The sequence below is a fragment of the Pezoporus wallicus genome, unplaced genomic scaffold, assembly GCF_028554395.1.
Source record: "Pezoporus wallicus isolate ANWC-B61680 ecotype Strahan unplaced genomic scaffold, APGP_CSIRO_Pwel_v1 contig_1438, whole genome shotgun sequence".
Lineage (NCBI taxonomy): Eukaryota > Metazoa > Chordata > Aves > Psittaciformes > Psittacidae > Pezoporus > Pezoporus wallicus.
In genome coordinates this window covers 1,517,321-1,535,538 of record NW_026638681.1, presented here as the reverse complement: position 1 = coordinate 1,535,538, position 18,218 = coordinate 1,517,321, and the positions used below count along the sequence as shown (strand labels likewise).

Below are 18,218 nucleotides of genomic sequence, written 5' to 3'. Positions count from 1 at the left end.
TGGCTCTCTGCTGAGAGCATCTCCCATGTCCTTGTGTTCTGCCCCTTGTGCTATCTTGCTATCTGCTGTAAGGCATTTTTCTCTAGGATGGTAAAACACATTTTCTTTCACTGACACAGGAAGCAAGGTGATTTCTTCCACAATTGTTACACTACCAAAATAGTGTTTCAAATCATTCAGCATCATTTGCTAAATTTTCATTCATTCCCACCTGCTGAACAGCTAGCAAAATACACAGTTTTAAGGGCAAACTAACAAACACTTCTTGTACTTAGAGATAAACCTGCATGATATGCTGTAGGACAACCCAAAAATGTCATCTTTTCATTTTTGAGAAAAACACCTTTCTGTTTGATTCCCTTCTGTCATCAGATTAGTAAGTATGAAAACATCCTCACTGAATAATTAAGGAGGAAAGAGATAACCAAACAAATAATTTTGTATTTTATTTGTCTGTATGAGCACGTGTCACTGCAAACAAAATAAACATTATGAGCTCTTCTGAGATTACCTCAGATAGTTATTTTCACAGCCTGAGAAAAAGCTGCCATTATTTACATATACAAAGAAGAAAACCTGGTGTCTTCAAAATATTTTGCCTTACTCCCTCCTTATGAGAGCAAATTTCCTCATGGAGATAACAAAAAAAGGAGCTTCACAGATGTCTTATTAGAATACGGCCTGCAGATCCCTTTGTTTCAGACCAGAAAACAGAAAGCTGTCAAAGTGAAAAACATTAAATGGGAACTTGTTGCAGTGTTTGCAACATCTGGCTAATTCCCTGTTACAGGGAAATCAAATTTAGGAGACAATACTGCTGAGAAGGCTAAGAAGCTTGTGCTTCTAGACTGTCCTGGTTGCAGCTAAAACCAGGATATAGGCTTTGATACAAGAACACATCTGTTTTCTGGCACACAGCCCTATTACGAGGGAAAGTTGAGAGAGCATCAGAAAAAGTCATGGAGAGGTATGAAAACTGACATGCTTGTAAGAAAAGATCTATAAAATTTACTCCCATGTACAAGTTAGACAAGCCTACTGTCCTACAAGTGTGCTTTAACTAACCATACTTATGGTGTCCTATCTTCATACATATATATCATATATGGTAAAGTGAAAGGCCATAAGCAATAAATGCCATAGGGATGGAACACCATGAAGGAAGAAAACCAGGGGGGTGTATGTCAGTACCAAAGAATATGAAATTTTCACTAACTCACAACTTAAAATATTCTTATTTAACATATTTCCAAAGTTAAGCCTTCAAAATTTAGGAAAGAATACTTTTAAGTTTTCCTCATATAAACTTTTAATCCATACTGTACATAACAATTCTAAAAAGTCCAGTAACTATATGATCACATGCATTTGCAATAAAATCCATGACTCACTCAGAAGGCAGGACAGTGCTTCTCTGTTCAGCTCCACACATTTACTAACATCAAAATTCTGCATAATATGTAAGCCAATAATGTATTGCTTATGTCAAAAACACCAGGATGTTGAGATATTGTCCTTTTTTTAAACAGACGCATAGACAAAAAAGTGAATGATTTCATTAACTTTTTTCATTACTTTGTAATGCCTAGGACCAGTGTTTTCAGGACATTTCATGTTAAATATACTACTTTGAAATTAATAATTATGTCCTGAACTAACAGCTGAAGTTATGAGTTTATTCTATTAATCACACTTTTCATGCCTACTGTCAAAGCTTGGGCTGCTGATATTTTTATACACCACCATTAATTTCTATAGGGCAAACAACAAGCAGTCCAGAAGATGTGAAAATTTTCCTTAGGGAGATTTGATAGTATTTACAAATCTGCCAATCTAAATTTGCCAAGGGCTAACAAAATCTGTGGAATTATATGGGAAATTTCTCCTTTGTATTTTCTAGATACATTTATGAGGGGAAATAAGTATTCATTGCCTTACCTTAGGAAAAAAAAAATGAATAAAGAAACACAGTTTCTCAAAGTACAAGTGTATGTGATCATTAGCTGCTTCATTTTCAGTCTAACTTGCACTAGAAAATTAGTGCAAGTTAGGCATCCAGTTCAGAATGCCTAACTCCCTAGCATGATATTCTGGCACTATACTTCATGCAGACTCCTTGTTAATAGAAACATAAACAGATCACATTTCTGCCAGAAGTCCGTTATATAATGTACTTATCAGAACATGCAAGTTCTCCTGTCAATACTAATCAAACACTTTTGGAGAAGAAATATTTCAAGTTCCCATACTTTTCACTCCATCTGCTTCAGTCCACTTTAAAGACAGAGAAAAAGCTAGTTTGAACAGCCACCTCTTTAAGGCTCTCCATATTCTCAATTCCTTCAGAAATTTTAACTATGTAATAGCATGGGGTTTGGTATTTTGAGAGTGCGTGGAACGAAAGTAATATCAACATCTGCTCTTCTCAGAATCCCAGAATCTCAGCCTCTTAAGTTTGTATTAGAATGTTATTCAATTCCTGAACTTGTCCACTTGTCTCCTAAATAAACACTTTCAATTTAGTTTTAGTGCCTTTGCCTTTCCAACAGCTCAAGCTTTATTGCATATATACACCTTCAGCATAAATGGGTGTCAATGAAGAATATGCATACACTGAAATACAGACTTCAAAGCAGAAAAGTCACCAGTAGTTAAAACAAGTAAGCTCTACAAAAAAAATGAAAAAAAAAAACCCTGATTAAAAATAAATTCATAATTTCTCCACAGAAACTGTTAAACAGTGTAGTTATTTAATATCTTATCATTGCAGAAAGAAACCTTAGGAGATGGAGGTCATGATGATCATCTGTACCCATCACATAATCATCACATCTTCCAGGGTCACTGAACGCCTGGTAACTCACAGGTGCATTTCTGCATATTTTTCCATACAGGATTCTAGAGCATAGATTTATCGTAACTTACTATGCTGCAGGTAATTTTATTTTCATATCACAATAAGATATAGTAAAATTTCTCATATATTTTTAATTCATTATACTATAGTACAGCAGAATATCAGAATATATTCATATTAATATACCTTCAGCTCTTGCACATCTCTATTAAATTTAGTGTACTTATTTTTAATGGGTAGCGTTGTATTACCACACTTGCATTTAATAAACTCTTGCATTTAATTTAATACTGTACCTTACTATAGTATTTAGCACTCTATTATAAATGTTGCACTGTAATGCACACTCAAAGTTCATTTTAAGGTTTGTTCACCCCCACATTCTACAACCTTGTAGTACAAACCTATGGAGGTAATTAGCGCACCATAGTCATTAACTAGGTCTCCTGTGTGGGTTATGATGTATCTAATGTTCTCTTACAAGAAAGAGTAATTATATTCAGTGAAGGTATAGCACAAGTAGGCTATAAATTTGGGAAAAATACTTAGAATATGAAATCAAGAGAAATTAATTTTTACAGTTATTTATGATTTTCTGTAAATAAAAGAAATGAGAACACAGAAAAAATATGAATAATTGTCATTTGAATTTGTTTTGTCAATCATATTTTTGAATATACACATCTGCATTTAAACATGCAATTTACTCAGTAATTCAAAATATTGGCTTTTATTCATATGCTGCTCTCTGCTTCTCAGTCTTTGCAACATGCAAGCAATTTTAATGCATTATCATTACGTTCATACCTAAACAGAACACAGCCATCATATGGATGATCATTTTAACTATTCATTATCACATGATGGCTCTCCAGCTGCTGCACAAAACAGTATTAGAATTGGTTTTTTTTTATTTCCTCTCTCAAATGCCAGAGTGCTACTTAGAAGAAGGAGTAAATGAGACCCTGTGCTCATCAAGGCCCTAAAGATCACCAGGTATCTGCCAATACAAATTAGTTCTTTTTATTATCCAAGTCTAATATTGCTGGGAGCAATTTTCTTTTCAAAGCTATATATATTAACCTAATCAATGCAAAATACAGCTATTATGTCTCCTATTAGAATATGTTTCTGAAATCCAAAGCAGACAAAAATGTTTATATGTATTTTTCACAAATGGTTATTTCGGTATGATCCACAATTACTCTAATTATAGGCACATGCTGTAAAAATATCTACTAAAATGCCTTTCTCAAAATTACAACACTTACTTTGTCGGCTTTATTATCTGAAATACTGCAGGAAAAAAAATACCCTATTGCAAGCAAAGTAGAAATTTATGAAAAGATAAAAAAAATGTTTGAATGAAATATAAAGTTTAAAAGTAAACTATATGGTGTGTTTTTTTCTTGCACCTCAAGGAATAACAGAAGGTTAAAAGTTTGTTTGTTGTTTTTTTTTTCTACTTTTCAACCTGCTGTATTTCCATTCTTCTTTCAATAAAAAATATTTCAATATTTTCTCACACCCTGGAACAATATTTTCATTCAATTCACCTAGTATCCTTGGATTTTTTTATTGCTCCCAAAACAAATCCTTTAACAAAACATGTTCATCTCTGGGTATTTTATTCTGATAAGCTATGCCTGTTATCATTAAAAATTGATTGAGCACCTGCATAGATAAAATGAAGATGAGATCACATCATTTGGTTCCAAAACCAAGGATTACACGAAGTACAAAATAAAACCCATGTGGTAAAAAATCCTTATTGCTTTGAACACATTTTTATGGCTATTTCATAAACAAATGTTTCAGAGTCAAAAAAACAGAGGGTTTGGAATTTACTTTGGAGAAATATAGGGGAAAATGAGACAAAGTGATGCATCAAAGCCAGAAACACGCTGTAAATATTTTTGCTCAGCCTTCCAGTAGTAAATGTCTTTTAACTTTCTTCTAGCCGTTTAATTTGTAGCAATATATAATACAGTAATTTTAAAATATATTTCTAAATGGATACCTCGTGGACAGCTCAGAAGTGTAAAAACTACAACTACAGATACTGATTGGGTCAAAAACTTTCCAGGTATTATAAGCACAGAGAAATACTATTTTAGAAGAGCAGGAATTTGCTACTCAAACAAAGAATAAAAGAATTTAAAATAAATGACCTTTTAAATAATTCTGAAAAAAAAATCATCATGTATTAATTACTTTTCCACTTCATGAAGCAAAATCACAAGTTGATGTGATTCATAATTTGAAAACAAAACTACCAATGAGGCATAAAATACAATGCAAAAATGCTTTGAAGTACAGCAAGAGATTCCAAGCAATGCATGTAATTAAATAATCTTCTTGCATATTCATATTTTTGCAGGACAACATTTAATACAGTCTTCTCAATTTATCATACAGAATCATGCCAGGGCTCTTATACTTTTTTTTTTTTTTTAATTATTTGGAATAATATTGAATTGAGGTTATAGAATTCAGTCCTACCATAAAGAATAGCAGTAACATCTTTCTTTAGGATAGGGATGCTCACTTGCTGACTTGGGATCAGATCCAACTGACAAAAGAACTTCTCTTCCCTTTGAGAATGCTGGGGTCTCAAATGTAGGCCAGTTAAAACTGTCAAAATGACTGAGTTCTGTAGGCATTAGTAGGATATCCTAGTGGACTTAAGTCAAATACAGTGTTACTTTACTCTTTATCGTGAACACTTGATTGGCAAGAAGGTGGAATCCTAATAATCATGTTCTGTCATTCCTCTCTGGTGTATGTGGTTGATTACTATCTTCCTGCATGTTCTCAAGTTTTGTTAGAAATCTATCTTATGTTTTTTATTTACGGTCTGTTGCCCAAGCAGACAGCTCAGAAAATGCAATGGCTATGTGATTTTGCATTTAACTGAGGCAAAAAATGTTCATTCTTATCTAAACTATGGCTATTTTGAAAAAAAGCCTGCACACATTCCAAATACCCTTGGGAAGCTGTAGTATCTAAGTCAACCTAAATGCACATGAAGGACCAGTAATTAAAATAATTCAGATATCCCAGCCTTTGATGTTTGATATGTGCAAAACTTGATGCTTTATAGGTGCAAAACAGACTTTTCAAATAAAGCTATCAGGTGATTCTATGCCTTGTTTTCATTCTGCAGCTGTCTTATTTTCTCTGAACCGCAACAAACTTTTCTCTTGGCATTTCAGTTCATTATTTAGTCATGTCAACTGGAAGTTAACCGAAACAAGTGCTAGTTATGATTCACCATAAAAAGTCATTTAAACCAATCTGTGAAAAATTCAGGAAATTACTTACAAGGGCAGAAGACTACAGCAATACTGATTTTTTGTCCAGGATCAAGAAATCCAGTCTGCAGACTAAATTTAAAAATATCATCTTCTGTATTTTTGCCTACATTGTCACGATTTATTTTCCATGTCAACTGCTGCCTTGAGACATTCTTCAGATCAAGCTTCTGTAAATATTTGAAGAGAAAGGAAGAAGTGATGAAAGAAAGAAAGCAGCAAACACCATGATACTTTTCATATTGCTCTATCCTATGCATTGTTTTTGCAATCAGAACAAAAGTAAGAAAGCACTAGAAAGCAATGAAGCCCAGTTTTTTACAAATGTAAGTTGATGAGTATGCCTATCAGCTCAGACTAGATGCTTTCCAGTCACTCTCCAAATTCATAAAGAGCAATACTTCCTCTCCAGAATAAAAAAACTCATTTATACAAGGTAACTAGATGAACAGATCATGGTTGGAGTGCTTAGCCACTCAGAAATTAAGAGGTTTTCCTGATGAAGCACAGCAAGCACTAAATGCATCGCTCATGACATCTAGATTTACAGGTGGATATGTGGAAAAAGCAAGACGTTCAGAAGAGCTTTTCAAAAAACATTATTTCAACTTCATTTGATGAGAGTGGAAACAAAAAAATTTCCTTTCCTTTACCTCAGAGTTACTCTTTCATCTCCTAACAGATCCATAGCTAGGAAAAGACCTTGACTTTGTATTATTGCTTTCTGAAGATACTTGAAAAAGTTTCAAGTGTTTTCATCCTTGCCAACAATAATTTTGTACAATTTCTAAACAAAGACTTTGGGAATTAGAAACAATAAATTATGGTCTATTATGTTTTGCATTCATACAGTCAAATTCTATATGTTCCAAACCAGAATAGTGCTGGCCAATTATCCTATTCAATTCAATTATCCTATTCAATTATCCTAAAGCTGTCCCATGCAACACACTGGGACAGCAATTTAACTGTATGGGCCATCATGGCACCCTAATTGCATTCCTGCACTGTCACTGCCCAGTTTACTAGTGTAGGCAAAAAATCTTTGTGAGGAAGCTATTTATTACACAATTCATGGTCATTGTTTCATAGTGCCCACACTTCACCATATATCACGAAGTCAGGAGAAGACCAGTTTTGAGTTTTGGAAAAATTTCTAGCAATCAAAAGGAAAACATAAAATACAACTGAACAAAATAAGAATGGGAAAACTCATATATTTTAACCACGTATTTGAAACATGACTGAATTTTGAGTTCCAAATCTGTATTCTTTTCTCTGTCATTTCTAATTGGAAGCTATAGCCAAAAATAACTATAACAATACTTGTGATTACATACCTGAGAATTGAGACTTTCCTCAGCAATGTTGAAATATAAGCCACTTGAATGTTGTGAAAATTTAAGTTCCCTTGTGGAGAACTCCAGTGGTGAGTTAAGTGCTGTTGGAAAAAAAAATAATTTGTTTATACAGCATTATTTTGACAAATATTTCCTCAAAGTCCCTTCATAAAATCATTGTTTCTGCAGAAGAAATATTTCTCTCCTTGTTTTAAAGCTGTATTTTCTTTCTGTTGTTCCCATGCTATATAAAAAATTACTGTGATTTTACTTTCTGTCCTATTATGATTCTTTAGTCACATTAGCATTATTTAAATTTTACATCTACCAGACTTACAGCATCTCTTCTTCATATAAAGATGCTATAAACAGAGATCCACATGATCTTTCTACTGCAGATGAAAGCATTTGTGACAATAGTAATCAGAAAAGGCTTGAAATATTTTGCAATAAATTGCATTTTTCTTAATTTCATATAGCTGCAACAAAGAAAGTGTCACAAAGGAGGAAGCTTAAAGTGACAGTTTGGAAAAACAGAGGTATATTTTCCTATAGCCTCATTCTGCATCTCGATTGAATGCTGAAAATGAACCTAGAAAGTCTAAAGTATCCTTTTATTAAAATCTGCAATTTTGTTTCAGACTTCATGATGAAGGGTGTTGCTCAATTCTCTTCTCCTAAAAGCCCAAAGAATTTCCTCATCACATATCTCACAATACGTAAGCAATAATACTATCCATATTTCCTAAAGCACAGGCATATAAACTAATATTGTTTTGAAGTAGGAACCTAATCTGCTGGAATGCTTTTACCAATATGCAACTATGTCTTGTTCATTCACAAATTCCTCACCTCTCACAGAAACTGCCTGCACAAGAAAAACATGGCATGACTGAAAGAATAAGCAGGAAATTACCCACCCCATGAAAAAAAAAGAAACAGCTCACATGGGGTCAATTAGATTTATAATACGTCCTCTTCCTTTAAGTCTGGCTGAGGTAGGGCTTGTACTTTTCCACTTGAGTTTTCTATTTTGCTTTGGGCTTTTTTACTCTTTCAGTGCTTTCTTACATACTGATAAGCAGTTTCCAAGGGAAAAGTCTTACAAGTATTTAAGAGACATTCCTTCCTTCCCTGGTGCTGAAACTGTCTACAAACTTTGTTTTTTAAAAATAATATAAAAGAAGAAAGATCCATGATAAATCGAAAACACATTGACTACATTGAAGTTAAAAGTCTCAGTTGACCCCTCCGAGATTATTGTGATTCTTTTCTCAGAAAAATCCCTAGTACAAATACCAGATATAATCTATTGATTTCAGTAGCAACTGCACTGTTCTGTGCAGTCTGAATCCCAGTCAACTGCAAAAACTGCCACAGGGAAGAAAATAAAATACTTAATGGAAAGTGCCATAAAGCACTAGAATTTGCAAGATGCATTTTAGCCCACTTTTAGTTTTTAAAGTGATAATCTGTAATAATGAATCAGTAACAGATATAAATTTTAAGTTATCATAAATGTAATAAAATTCTCAAGTTCTCTTTAACAGTACAAAAAAAATTGGCTAGTTACCTGCATCTGTATGATCATGTGACATACCGAGTGGTTAAGACATTTGTTAGACTTCTCGCTGTTTTCCCAGTCCACTAAAATTCCCAGTAAGAATGTAATTCAAATATTTAAATTTAAATACAAGCCACATTTTTTTCAACTATTTCATAGAACTGAAAATATTATATAATCACTTAAATATTATGATTATTTGTTGTTCGCCTACAAGTAATAGCAATGGTACTTTGAAGAAATTCTTTGTGGCAGAAGCACAAATTTGTAATAACATTTACATAGGATTATAATCTATTAGCAAGACCTATTGATTTAATGTATTCATTATTCCACAAAGAAAGGGAAAAGGAAATAAACATTTTCTTTTTCTTCAGGTTACATAACTTCTGTTCTAGTAATTTGTCATTTTGATTCATGATCTTTTTAAAGACATGCTTTGTAATAGTCTCACATGCATTTACCTTTATTCTACATGTTCTTAAACTAAAGATATTTAGAAATATTTAATATTGATTTACTTTCATCACAGAACCTAAAGAAGGTCTCCCAGATTTCTTTGATGTTTTAAAAGACCTCAAAAGAAAGACTTAATTTAAAATCCTACAGAGAAAGACAAAGAAAATAATAAGCCATAGATAAAAATCTAAAAAATTGGAGTTGCTTTTACCCTACATTATGCATTTAATTGGCCAAGCCTGCCTCAGTGATCCCAAGATGTTCAAATATTACAAAAACATCATTCTAGGGAGACACTCTGAACTTAAGTCAAATGAACAGTGACTATACACTAAAACCTGGAATAAGGAAAGGTAGTGGATTCAAGAATTCACAATGTGTAGGTCTACATGACTATAAGGAACAGACAGGAGACTAAAGAGAACCGCGGATTATTTTCAAGAGAAGCAGAGAAGAGTCATCTAAAATATCAATTTCTTGCTGCAGGCAAATGGCCTGTAACTTTGGCCATTAAAAACTGACAGGCCAGAAGAAGGGTGCAGTTCTGCATACAAAAGCAAACCAAAGCAAATGAACTACACTACCACCTGCTCTCTCAAATTGGATCACTGGCAGTGAGAGGCATTTTCAAGTTTTAAATATATCTAGAGCTCCTAGTTTTGACAGGGTAAAGAAAAAAATCAGTATGAATTACATACTACCTTTCCACATTTTTCAGATGAACTGCTGTAAATACTAAGGCCTGCATGATTAAGGTCTAGAAATACTAATGAATCAATAGAAACAAAACTTGAGTTTTAGTAAACTTAAATGGTTCTATTAATTATTATTTTTTCCCAGCACATCATAATTATGTAAAGAAAGTTCAGGTTTACACGTTTAAAAATACAAATAAAAATTTTAACATTTTGCAGGTATCCAGAAAATTCATGTATTATGCAATTTTCAATGAAATTTTTCTTAACTAGCAATCCTCTGCAATCAGACTACAAGCAAAAACATCACTACACACATAAGTATCCACCATGTGCATAAGTCCCTAGTTTACCTACCAATTGCTTTAACTCTGCAGAGTGGAACAGCCACAGTCACCATCTGTGGTGAAGCACCAAGAAGGTGCCGCATAGATCTCACAGAAGTTACAGATCCACGAGCTGTCTGTGCCAATGGGAACTCAGCCAGAGGAGTATTAACTGGAAGAGTGAAGTCATATGCCGCCACCTAAAGGACAAAAACATCACTGTGGTCACTTTCCCAAAGAAATTGTAGGTACTTCTTGAACCATCTGCTTGGTATTACCATTTCAGAAGAAATACTGAAATTAATTTAGGACCTGATCTTGATAGTAAAAGATGATAGTTTATCAGCTGCCAGTATCAACCCTTTAAGTAAGCAGTGGCCTGCCATTTTTTTCCACCACTGTGGGAAAATTGTATGTCTACAAGTAGCAGGGTTATCAGCACAGCTACAGACAAGGCTTCTGATAAATCACTGTGGTGTGTTCCTCTCCAACCACTCTCCTGAGTCAACAAAGATGGGGGCAGTAGTTTAAAATGCATAATCATGAGCAAAGAGGGGAAAAACAAAGATATGTAAGTTAAGAAAGCCTTTCTAAAAAGCTGTGACAGCATACCCAGAATAAACAAAATGGGTTCTGAGATCATGGTGAAGCGTGAATTAAAAATTGAGATACCTCAGGGAAAAAAACAAACAAAACAAAAAAAAAACCCCACAAATAAAAATTCTACTTAACATCATTGTCATTGAGCATCTCAAAATTCCAGGAGTCTGATTTTTGTCTCTGCAATCACATCCCTAAAGAACTGGGGGTTAGAATTTAAAGGATAACATGTTTTATACTAATTCCTCTTTTTGACAGCCTCTGCACTTGAGAGGACAAATTGATTTCACAGTGCACTTCCAAAGGAGGCATTTCTTGCCTCTTGCTTTTTGTTTCCAAGGATCAACATGCTAGAGCAGTGTGTTCTCCAGACAAAGAAGGTACAGATAGCCATTACAAAAGTAGTGGAATTAAAAACAAAACTTCTGCACTGAAATCACTGTTGGAGTCCTTCAATTCTATTTTCATCCTGAAGGCCACTGAAATCTCCAGAAAGGATTTTGGCCTATAAAACCTGCATGATGCTAAAACTTGCAGTAAAACCAGCTATATATAGAAGTTATGAATCATTTAAAAGCTTTCCAAAACTGCAGAAAATAGTGCATCATGCTTCACTTTCACATATGTGGCAGTGAATAAAATGACATGAAAGAAAAATATAATTTTGTCCTAAGATAGGACATGAGGCATATAACCATCTCTAACAGAATCATCACAGGGCTTAGATAATGAGAAGCAAGTACACAACACTTACACTCTTTGGAGTTCCAGCAGAGTTTGTAACACACAGTTATGAACTCCTGGTAAGCGAGATGCGTACTGAGCCCTGTGGAGTATATTGCATTTGTGCTTAGCAGGAGGAAAGTACGGGATGAGGGGAAGTTTTCTTAGAGAGATCTCCACAGTACCTTGATTGATATAGATACTTCAAATCTGATAATTATTAGATTTAATAACATAGAATTTTCAAAATTAACATGGTGAATGCCATTAGTTTTAGTAACTAAAGCTCGAGTTGTGTCAAACAAAGACTGAGTAAAAAACTCCAGATTTTATTTAGAAACCCTTCTATTTTTAGTATATCAAGTCACCCACATAAAATACTTCATCAAATTACATCTTCAAAATATGTTCTTGTGGAATAAAACCACATAATTTAAAATTAGACTGAAAAGGATATTTTTTTCAGAGTGTGAGAAGTTCCTTACACTTCAAAGTATGTGTGAAATACATGATTTCACATTACTAACAGTGGCTCTTTACTGTTTTGGAGAAACAACTATCTCTTTCTATAGTAGAAAATAATAAGCATTGCATTTAAAGACTGAAATACCTCAAAAAAAAAAAAAAAAACCACAACTATTTCCAAAAACTTGAGAAGTTTTATAGAGAAAAGCTGAATACATGTTTATTTTGTAACCCTGCTAGCAATTAAAATGCATATGTAAGAGAGAACTTACATACATAAAGTGAACCAATACTAGAAAGAGATTACAAGACTTGCTAGATCAAACATCTCATGCAATAGTCGCAACACAGACACAACACAAAGATTCTGTTACACTCCTTCAGCTGTATGAAAATTTTGCTATATTGGATATAGTGTACCCAGCACATATCTTCAGACATGTAATATGCAAAATGCTGCATAAATAACCAACTTATCTCCTATGCATTATGGATCACTGTAAGGACAACAGAGAAAAGATGACTGCACATCTCAATGCACAGCTCAGTTTCTAAGAACTACTTACAGCCTTGACAGCTCCCTATAGCCAGCAGGTACTTCCCCACAGGGGCAGATTTAACAGTTGAAACACCAAGAACTACAGTAAAAACTACTACAAGAACTACAAAAACTACCCCCCCCAAAAAAAAAAAAAAAAGAAAAAAGAGATAGGAAATACTTTCCATCCCTAGTGTGTGCGACATATGTAACAATATAATGACACTAATTTTTTTAAGTTTGGTAATGGCTATTTGAATGGATTGTCCAGAGAAGTTGTGGCTGCTCCAATCCTGGAATTGTTCAAGGCCATCCTGGATGGAGCTTTGCGCAACCCGGTATAGTGGAATGTGTCTCTGCCCATGGCAGGGGTGTTGAAACTAGATGATCTTCCAGGTCCTTTCCAGCCCAAACTGCTCTGATTCTTTGATTCAAATGCTTAAACTATACTAGATATCCTTACATCATTTGATATGCAAATAAGTTCAATTTAGCACTGCAATTATTCTTCATCAAGGCTGTTACGTTTAACATGTTTAGGTCAGACAACTAACGGTAGAATCCCTTTATCCCTCTTTCAGAGCAGCTATTCAAAGTGTGTTTTCCATCCCCACTACCAGGAAAATTTGTTTTAGTCTTACTATGCAACAAGGGTTTTATTTGCTAAGAACTGGCAAACAAAACCTAATGAGTGCAAGGCAATTCACTACATGTAAGATATAACGTTCACTGAAAACCTACATTTGCTTTGAAGTACAATGGTGTAAATTCAGAACCAGCATAACTTTCAGAAATGTCTTTATATAACTGAGAAAAAAAATCATAGAACTTTTGTTTCATTCACCTTTACCTCATTAATATACACATTAACCTGTATACAAATGAAACATTCTGTTAAAAGTCTATATACGGAGAAATTACATTGTGATTCCTACACATACACACACACATTAGTAAACAGAATTAAAATGTCTTTTTTTTTTTACTTAACTTTGCAAGTAGAATAAATATTATTCTTTTTATACACATTTTAAGAAAAGAAATGCTATTTGTGTTTAATCTCTAAAATTTGCATGAGAGAAGTTTCTATTATGGAGATTGTATACTAAAAAAAAATTAATGACTATTTAAAAAAATCCTTATACTATTGCTGGACTTACAGCTGCTTTTTAAATAATCTATTGACAATTTACAGTTATTTATCTTTTGAGATATTTTTCTGCAGCTGCATTTAACTTCATAAACCAGAGAATAGAGGGAGGAGCACAAAGCAATCAGCCTTAGAGAGAGTTCTTTCACAAACATTCAAGCTTGTTTATAACATTAGAAGAAATATTTTTCCTGTCCTGATTTACACTTAATTATGCACATTTGCATCATCTACAAAGTGGTTGTCTTAGTAATAGAAATACTTCAAAAGAAGCTTTAAAAAGACTTGTCATGTAAGACAAATGAGCTTTTTGTAATGCCTTCATAGAGAATATCTCCAAAATATGCCAGAAAAGGACATGCATATGGAGCCTGCCATGAGAAGATAACAATTCTTTAAATAAAACTGATATTCCTGCATACTTTCATGTAGAGGGCATTTTATAAAACCTTTAAATTTTTTTGCTAGACTTGCTAAACAAATCGAAGTTGTTGATTTCAAGAAATCAGTCTGATCAAGAAAGCCCTGCTACAGACACTTATTTGAGTTCTTGAAGTAGGTTTGCTACAAAGAGCATGGTAGCTCTCAGTCCAAAACTGGTGAGTGAACATAACTGAATAGCTTCCTGCCTCAGGCCTAAATAGTCATTATACATAAAGAAACGAAAGGGTGAACAACTACCCCATCAACCATGACAATTAAAATGGTATTTTATATAAATATTAATGCATAAGAAAAATAAACTCTAGTATAGCTGTCAGGTTGAAGGCAAGGAAATCTGAGAGTAGGAAAAAAAAACATCTTCAAAAACACTTTCAAAGCAGTTATTTCATTTCTATCTCTAATTACCCCAATGCAACAATATATTTTGTGCTTTATAAAAAACATAATTTGATAATTATTATTACAATACATCATCTATTCTCAAGGATCAGTAAAAGTTTTGCTGGTAAATCCAGGAATCATACAGTTTAATCAGCACAAATAGTATGTGGCATCTCCCTAAATTTACAGTACTTGCTTTCACAGTACAACTTCACAGGGAATTGCAAGAAAACCAGCAAGCTAATTCATAACTTAAAATTAAGTTACAACATCTGTAAAGGATAATAGTCTTGTATTTATCATACAGTAACATGCCAACTGTTCAAATATCTTGAAGCATTAGAAGTCATTGAATTTTTGTCTAAACACTGATTTTAATGTTTCTTCATAACACTAACACACAGATTCAGCAGTGAAACAAGGAGAGAAAATTAAATTTACATCAGAAAAGACAAAACAAAACAAAAACCTTGTTTGAGTTAAATTTAAACCTAACTGCAAAACCAAGTGTTTATGTCCTGCAACTGTATATTGTATACATTCTCAACCTACACTCAGATGTAACATTAGCTTTTTCTTAAACATAAATTTTTCACGCAGCCTAAACTCCCCTGCTTTATATCACAGATAAAGCAGCTTTCCACAATGAATAATGTAACTAACATTCAAAGCCATCATTCAAAACACTGAAGTAAAACTAAATCTCTCCCTTGTATATGGTCAGACAAGATGCACCAGCAATCCCCTGTAATTCCACAGCTGCAGATTTTCCACAGAATTCATTCTTACACCATGAATTCTGTTCTTTTATTAAAAAAAAAAAAAAAATTACATCATTAAAAATGCCAGAAAAATCAAACCCAAAACCACCTGTCACTTCTCTACAAGAAGCTTAAGCAATAAGCTCTGACAGGTGTTATTTGCCGTATTTATTTCAATCAAAGGCCCTTGTAGGCTTCATTATTACACAGCTGGGTATTTTGTGGTTTTTTTCCAAGATGTTACTATTTGCTATTTTCCAGCAGGGTTTAAATGTATAAATAAATAAAATTACTTAATTAATTAACTAATTAATTTTGAAGCAGTACACTCCTGCTCTTTGTTTTGCTTGCTTTCCTTACAAGACTGCTGCTAGCAAATGGATATTCGTGCCTGGAGAAACACAGGAACAGCTGAGGGACAAAGACGCACATATATTTAAAGTGACCGCATATTGCCTGTTTTGTGGCAGCACAAAACCGCAGGAATGAGGTGCTTTTTACTGTTACCTGGACAGGTAGCTTGCAGAAAGAGAACTATAAACAGAAAAGCAATGCTTCTATGCCTCTTGGACAGTACAATTTAAAACTCAGTATGGAAATAATCACTGCTAGCAATCTATAAATAATAATGCTAGTAATTAGGTGCTGCAGATATTTGGCCATGTAGTTATAGGGAGTTTTGTTTCGTTGGATTTTTTGTGTAATTACCAGAAAATTTCTTACTATTCAGCTCTGAAATGAGAGGACCCTGCCTAGCCTATCAGACATTCAGCTGGCTAAACCCCTTTAAATTGCAGTGAAAAAAAAAACCTAAAACATAATTGAAGTGTGTCTCAAAGTTATGTCCAAGCAGAAAAGAAAGCAGCATATGGCCTGTATATAAATAGGAAAAGGAATATTAGGAAGTATTTGTTAGCTTACCAGTTTATTTTTGTATACTGCTGTCACTTTCATGGCCAACAAACACCAAGATTAAACTTCCTCCAGTGAGGCAGAGAGCCCCATCACCTCTAACACCTTCTGAGACAGGAATGCAGAGCCAGGCTGTGATGAGCACCATCCTAGCCTTATCTACAATTACTTCATTTTACCACTTAGAATATTGGGAGAATTATCTTAAATTTTTTTTATATATTATAACCATGGCAATGTACTTCATCTCTAAGAGCATCATTTGATGTCACATATATTTGTACATCGCAAGGTTTACTGAGAATTGTAGGAGGTATTTGGAGTTCTTATGCATTTACTTTGTTTGTTGCTTTGAAGCCAGAAGGAAAGCCATTGCCAAGTTGATTTTTAGAAGAATTCAAGATTGCATTCAAGTCTAAATTACTTAAACCTTACATTAATAATCCAAGTAGTTTTAATAAAATTCTAAAGCATATTAAAATTATTTCATGCTTTTGTAATTTATCAGTGCTCCTGAATTATTTTGTTTCATTTTTTTTCCTTAGTTTTAGTATCTACTTTCTTAGCAATTGCATTGATATAGTGAATTTTTGTTGGAATATTGGGTAGTGTTGTCAGTACCAACTACAACAGCAGGCAGTTTTAGTCGAACCAGAAGGTGGACAGAAAAAAATGTGACTCAATGGGATATACAAAGTTTGTAGCAGCTGGAGGTAAACTGGGTAAGAGCAGTTGTCCAGAAAATGGTGATGAGATCAGAGAAGCAGCTGTTCCAATTACAGAGGCAGGAAATAGCATTTGCAACCATGAAAACTGAAAAGGGAAAGTTTAATATACAGAGAAGTTTAGAGTTTTTTCAAGACTTTAAATCCAGGAAAGAGAAGGAAGAAATCTGGTGAGAAAAGGGGAGAATCTAGGTGAGGTAGAATGATAAAGAACTTGGATCCAGTTGTGAATGTTTTAAGAATCACTAACTAATGACATTTTCTGATCACAACAAGAGATGCTGGTACCTGGACCAGAACTATGCTTTTACTAGTATTCTACTTTGCAGGAGTTAAATTAAAGAAAACCTACAGCATCCTAGGAGTTACATGTAGTTCCAGATGCTCTTTAGTCATGCCATACTGGGCAACATATTTAGTTTCCAAAGTTAATTTCATTTTACATTACCAGTGCTATTACCACCAGCTATCAATGCTGCACTCACTTCCAGTGATGTTAACTTGTGCTCACCAATGGCCTGTGAGTCCTAAGTGTATTTGGGCATGTTGTGCCTAGCAATGAGTAAGCTGCCCCCTAACAGGCAGGCAGTAATAATACTTGAGCAGAAGGGAAGCACTGATTGCGCAGTGAGCTTACCCAGTGCCAAGGGCAAAGTGAGGCAGAATCTACGAGTATGTGGAGAGAACAGGCAACTGAAATAAAGACACTTCATTAAAGCAACACTTATCAGTTGGTTATAAGGCATAAGGTGCCCCAGGAAGATTTCATTTTTTGAATTTTTTTATTCCCTTACTTCTGAATTTATGTTTGCCAAAAATTACTCTCAAGACTGAAAAAAAAAAACAAAAACAAAACAAACAAACAAAAAACAAACACCTTATACCCAGAATTTAAACATTAAAAAAAGATGACATCAGGTAACCCTATAGAGAAATCTGAAATCAATAGATGTAATATATCCTA

At 33.9% G+C, this 18,218-nt stretch overlaps 1 protein-coding gene across 1 annotated transcript in view; it reads right to left on the bottom strand.

Moving 5' to 3' along the window:
* The window catches only part of CFAP47 (cilia and flagella associated protein 47), a 291,654-nt gene that overhangs the window by 227,196 nt on the left and 46,240 nt on the right, over positions 1-18,218 (bottom strand). The window contains exons 24-26 of the mRNA XM_057411837.1: positions 10,587-10,755; positions 7,512-7,612; positions 6,182-6,341 (exon numbers count right to left, since the gene is read on the bottom strand). Coding sequence (XP_057267820.1) covers positions 6,182-6,341; positions 7,512-7,612; positions 10,587-10,755 — 430 coding nt within the window. The remainder of the gene's footprint in view (positions 1-6,181; positions 6,342-7,511; positions 7,613-10,586; positions 10,756-18,218) is intronic.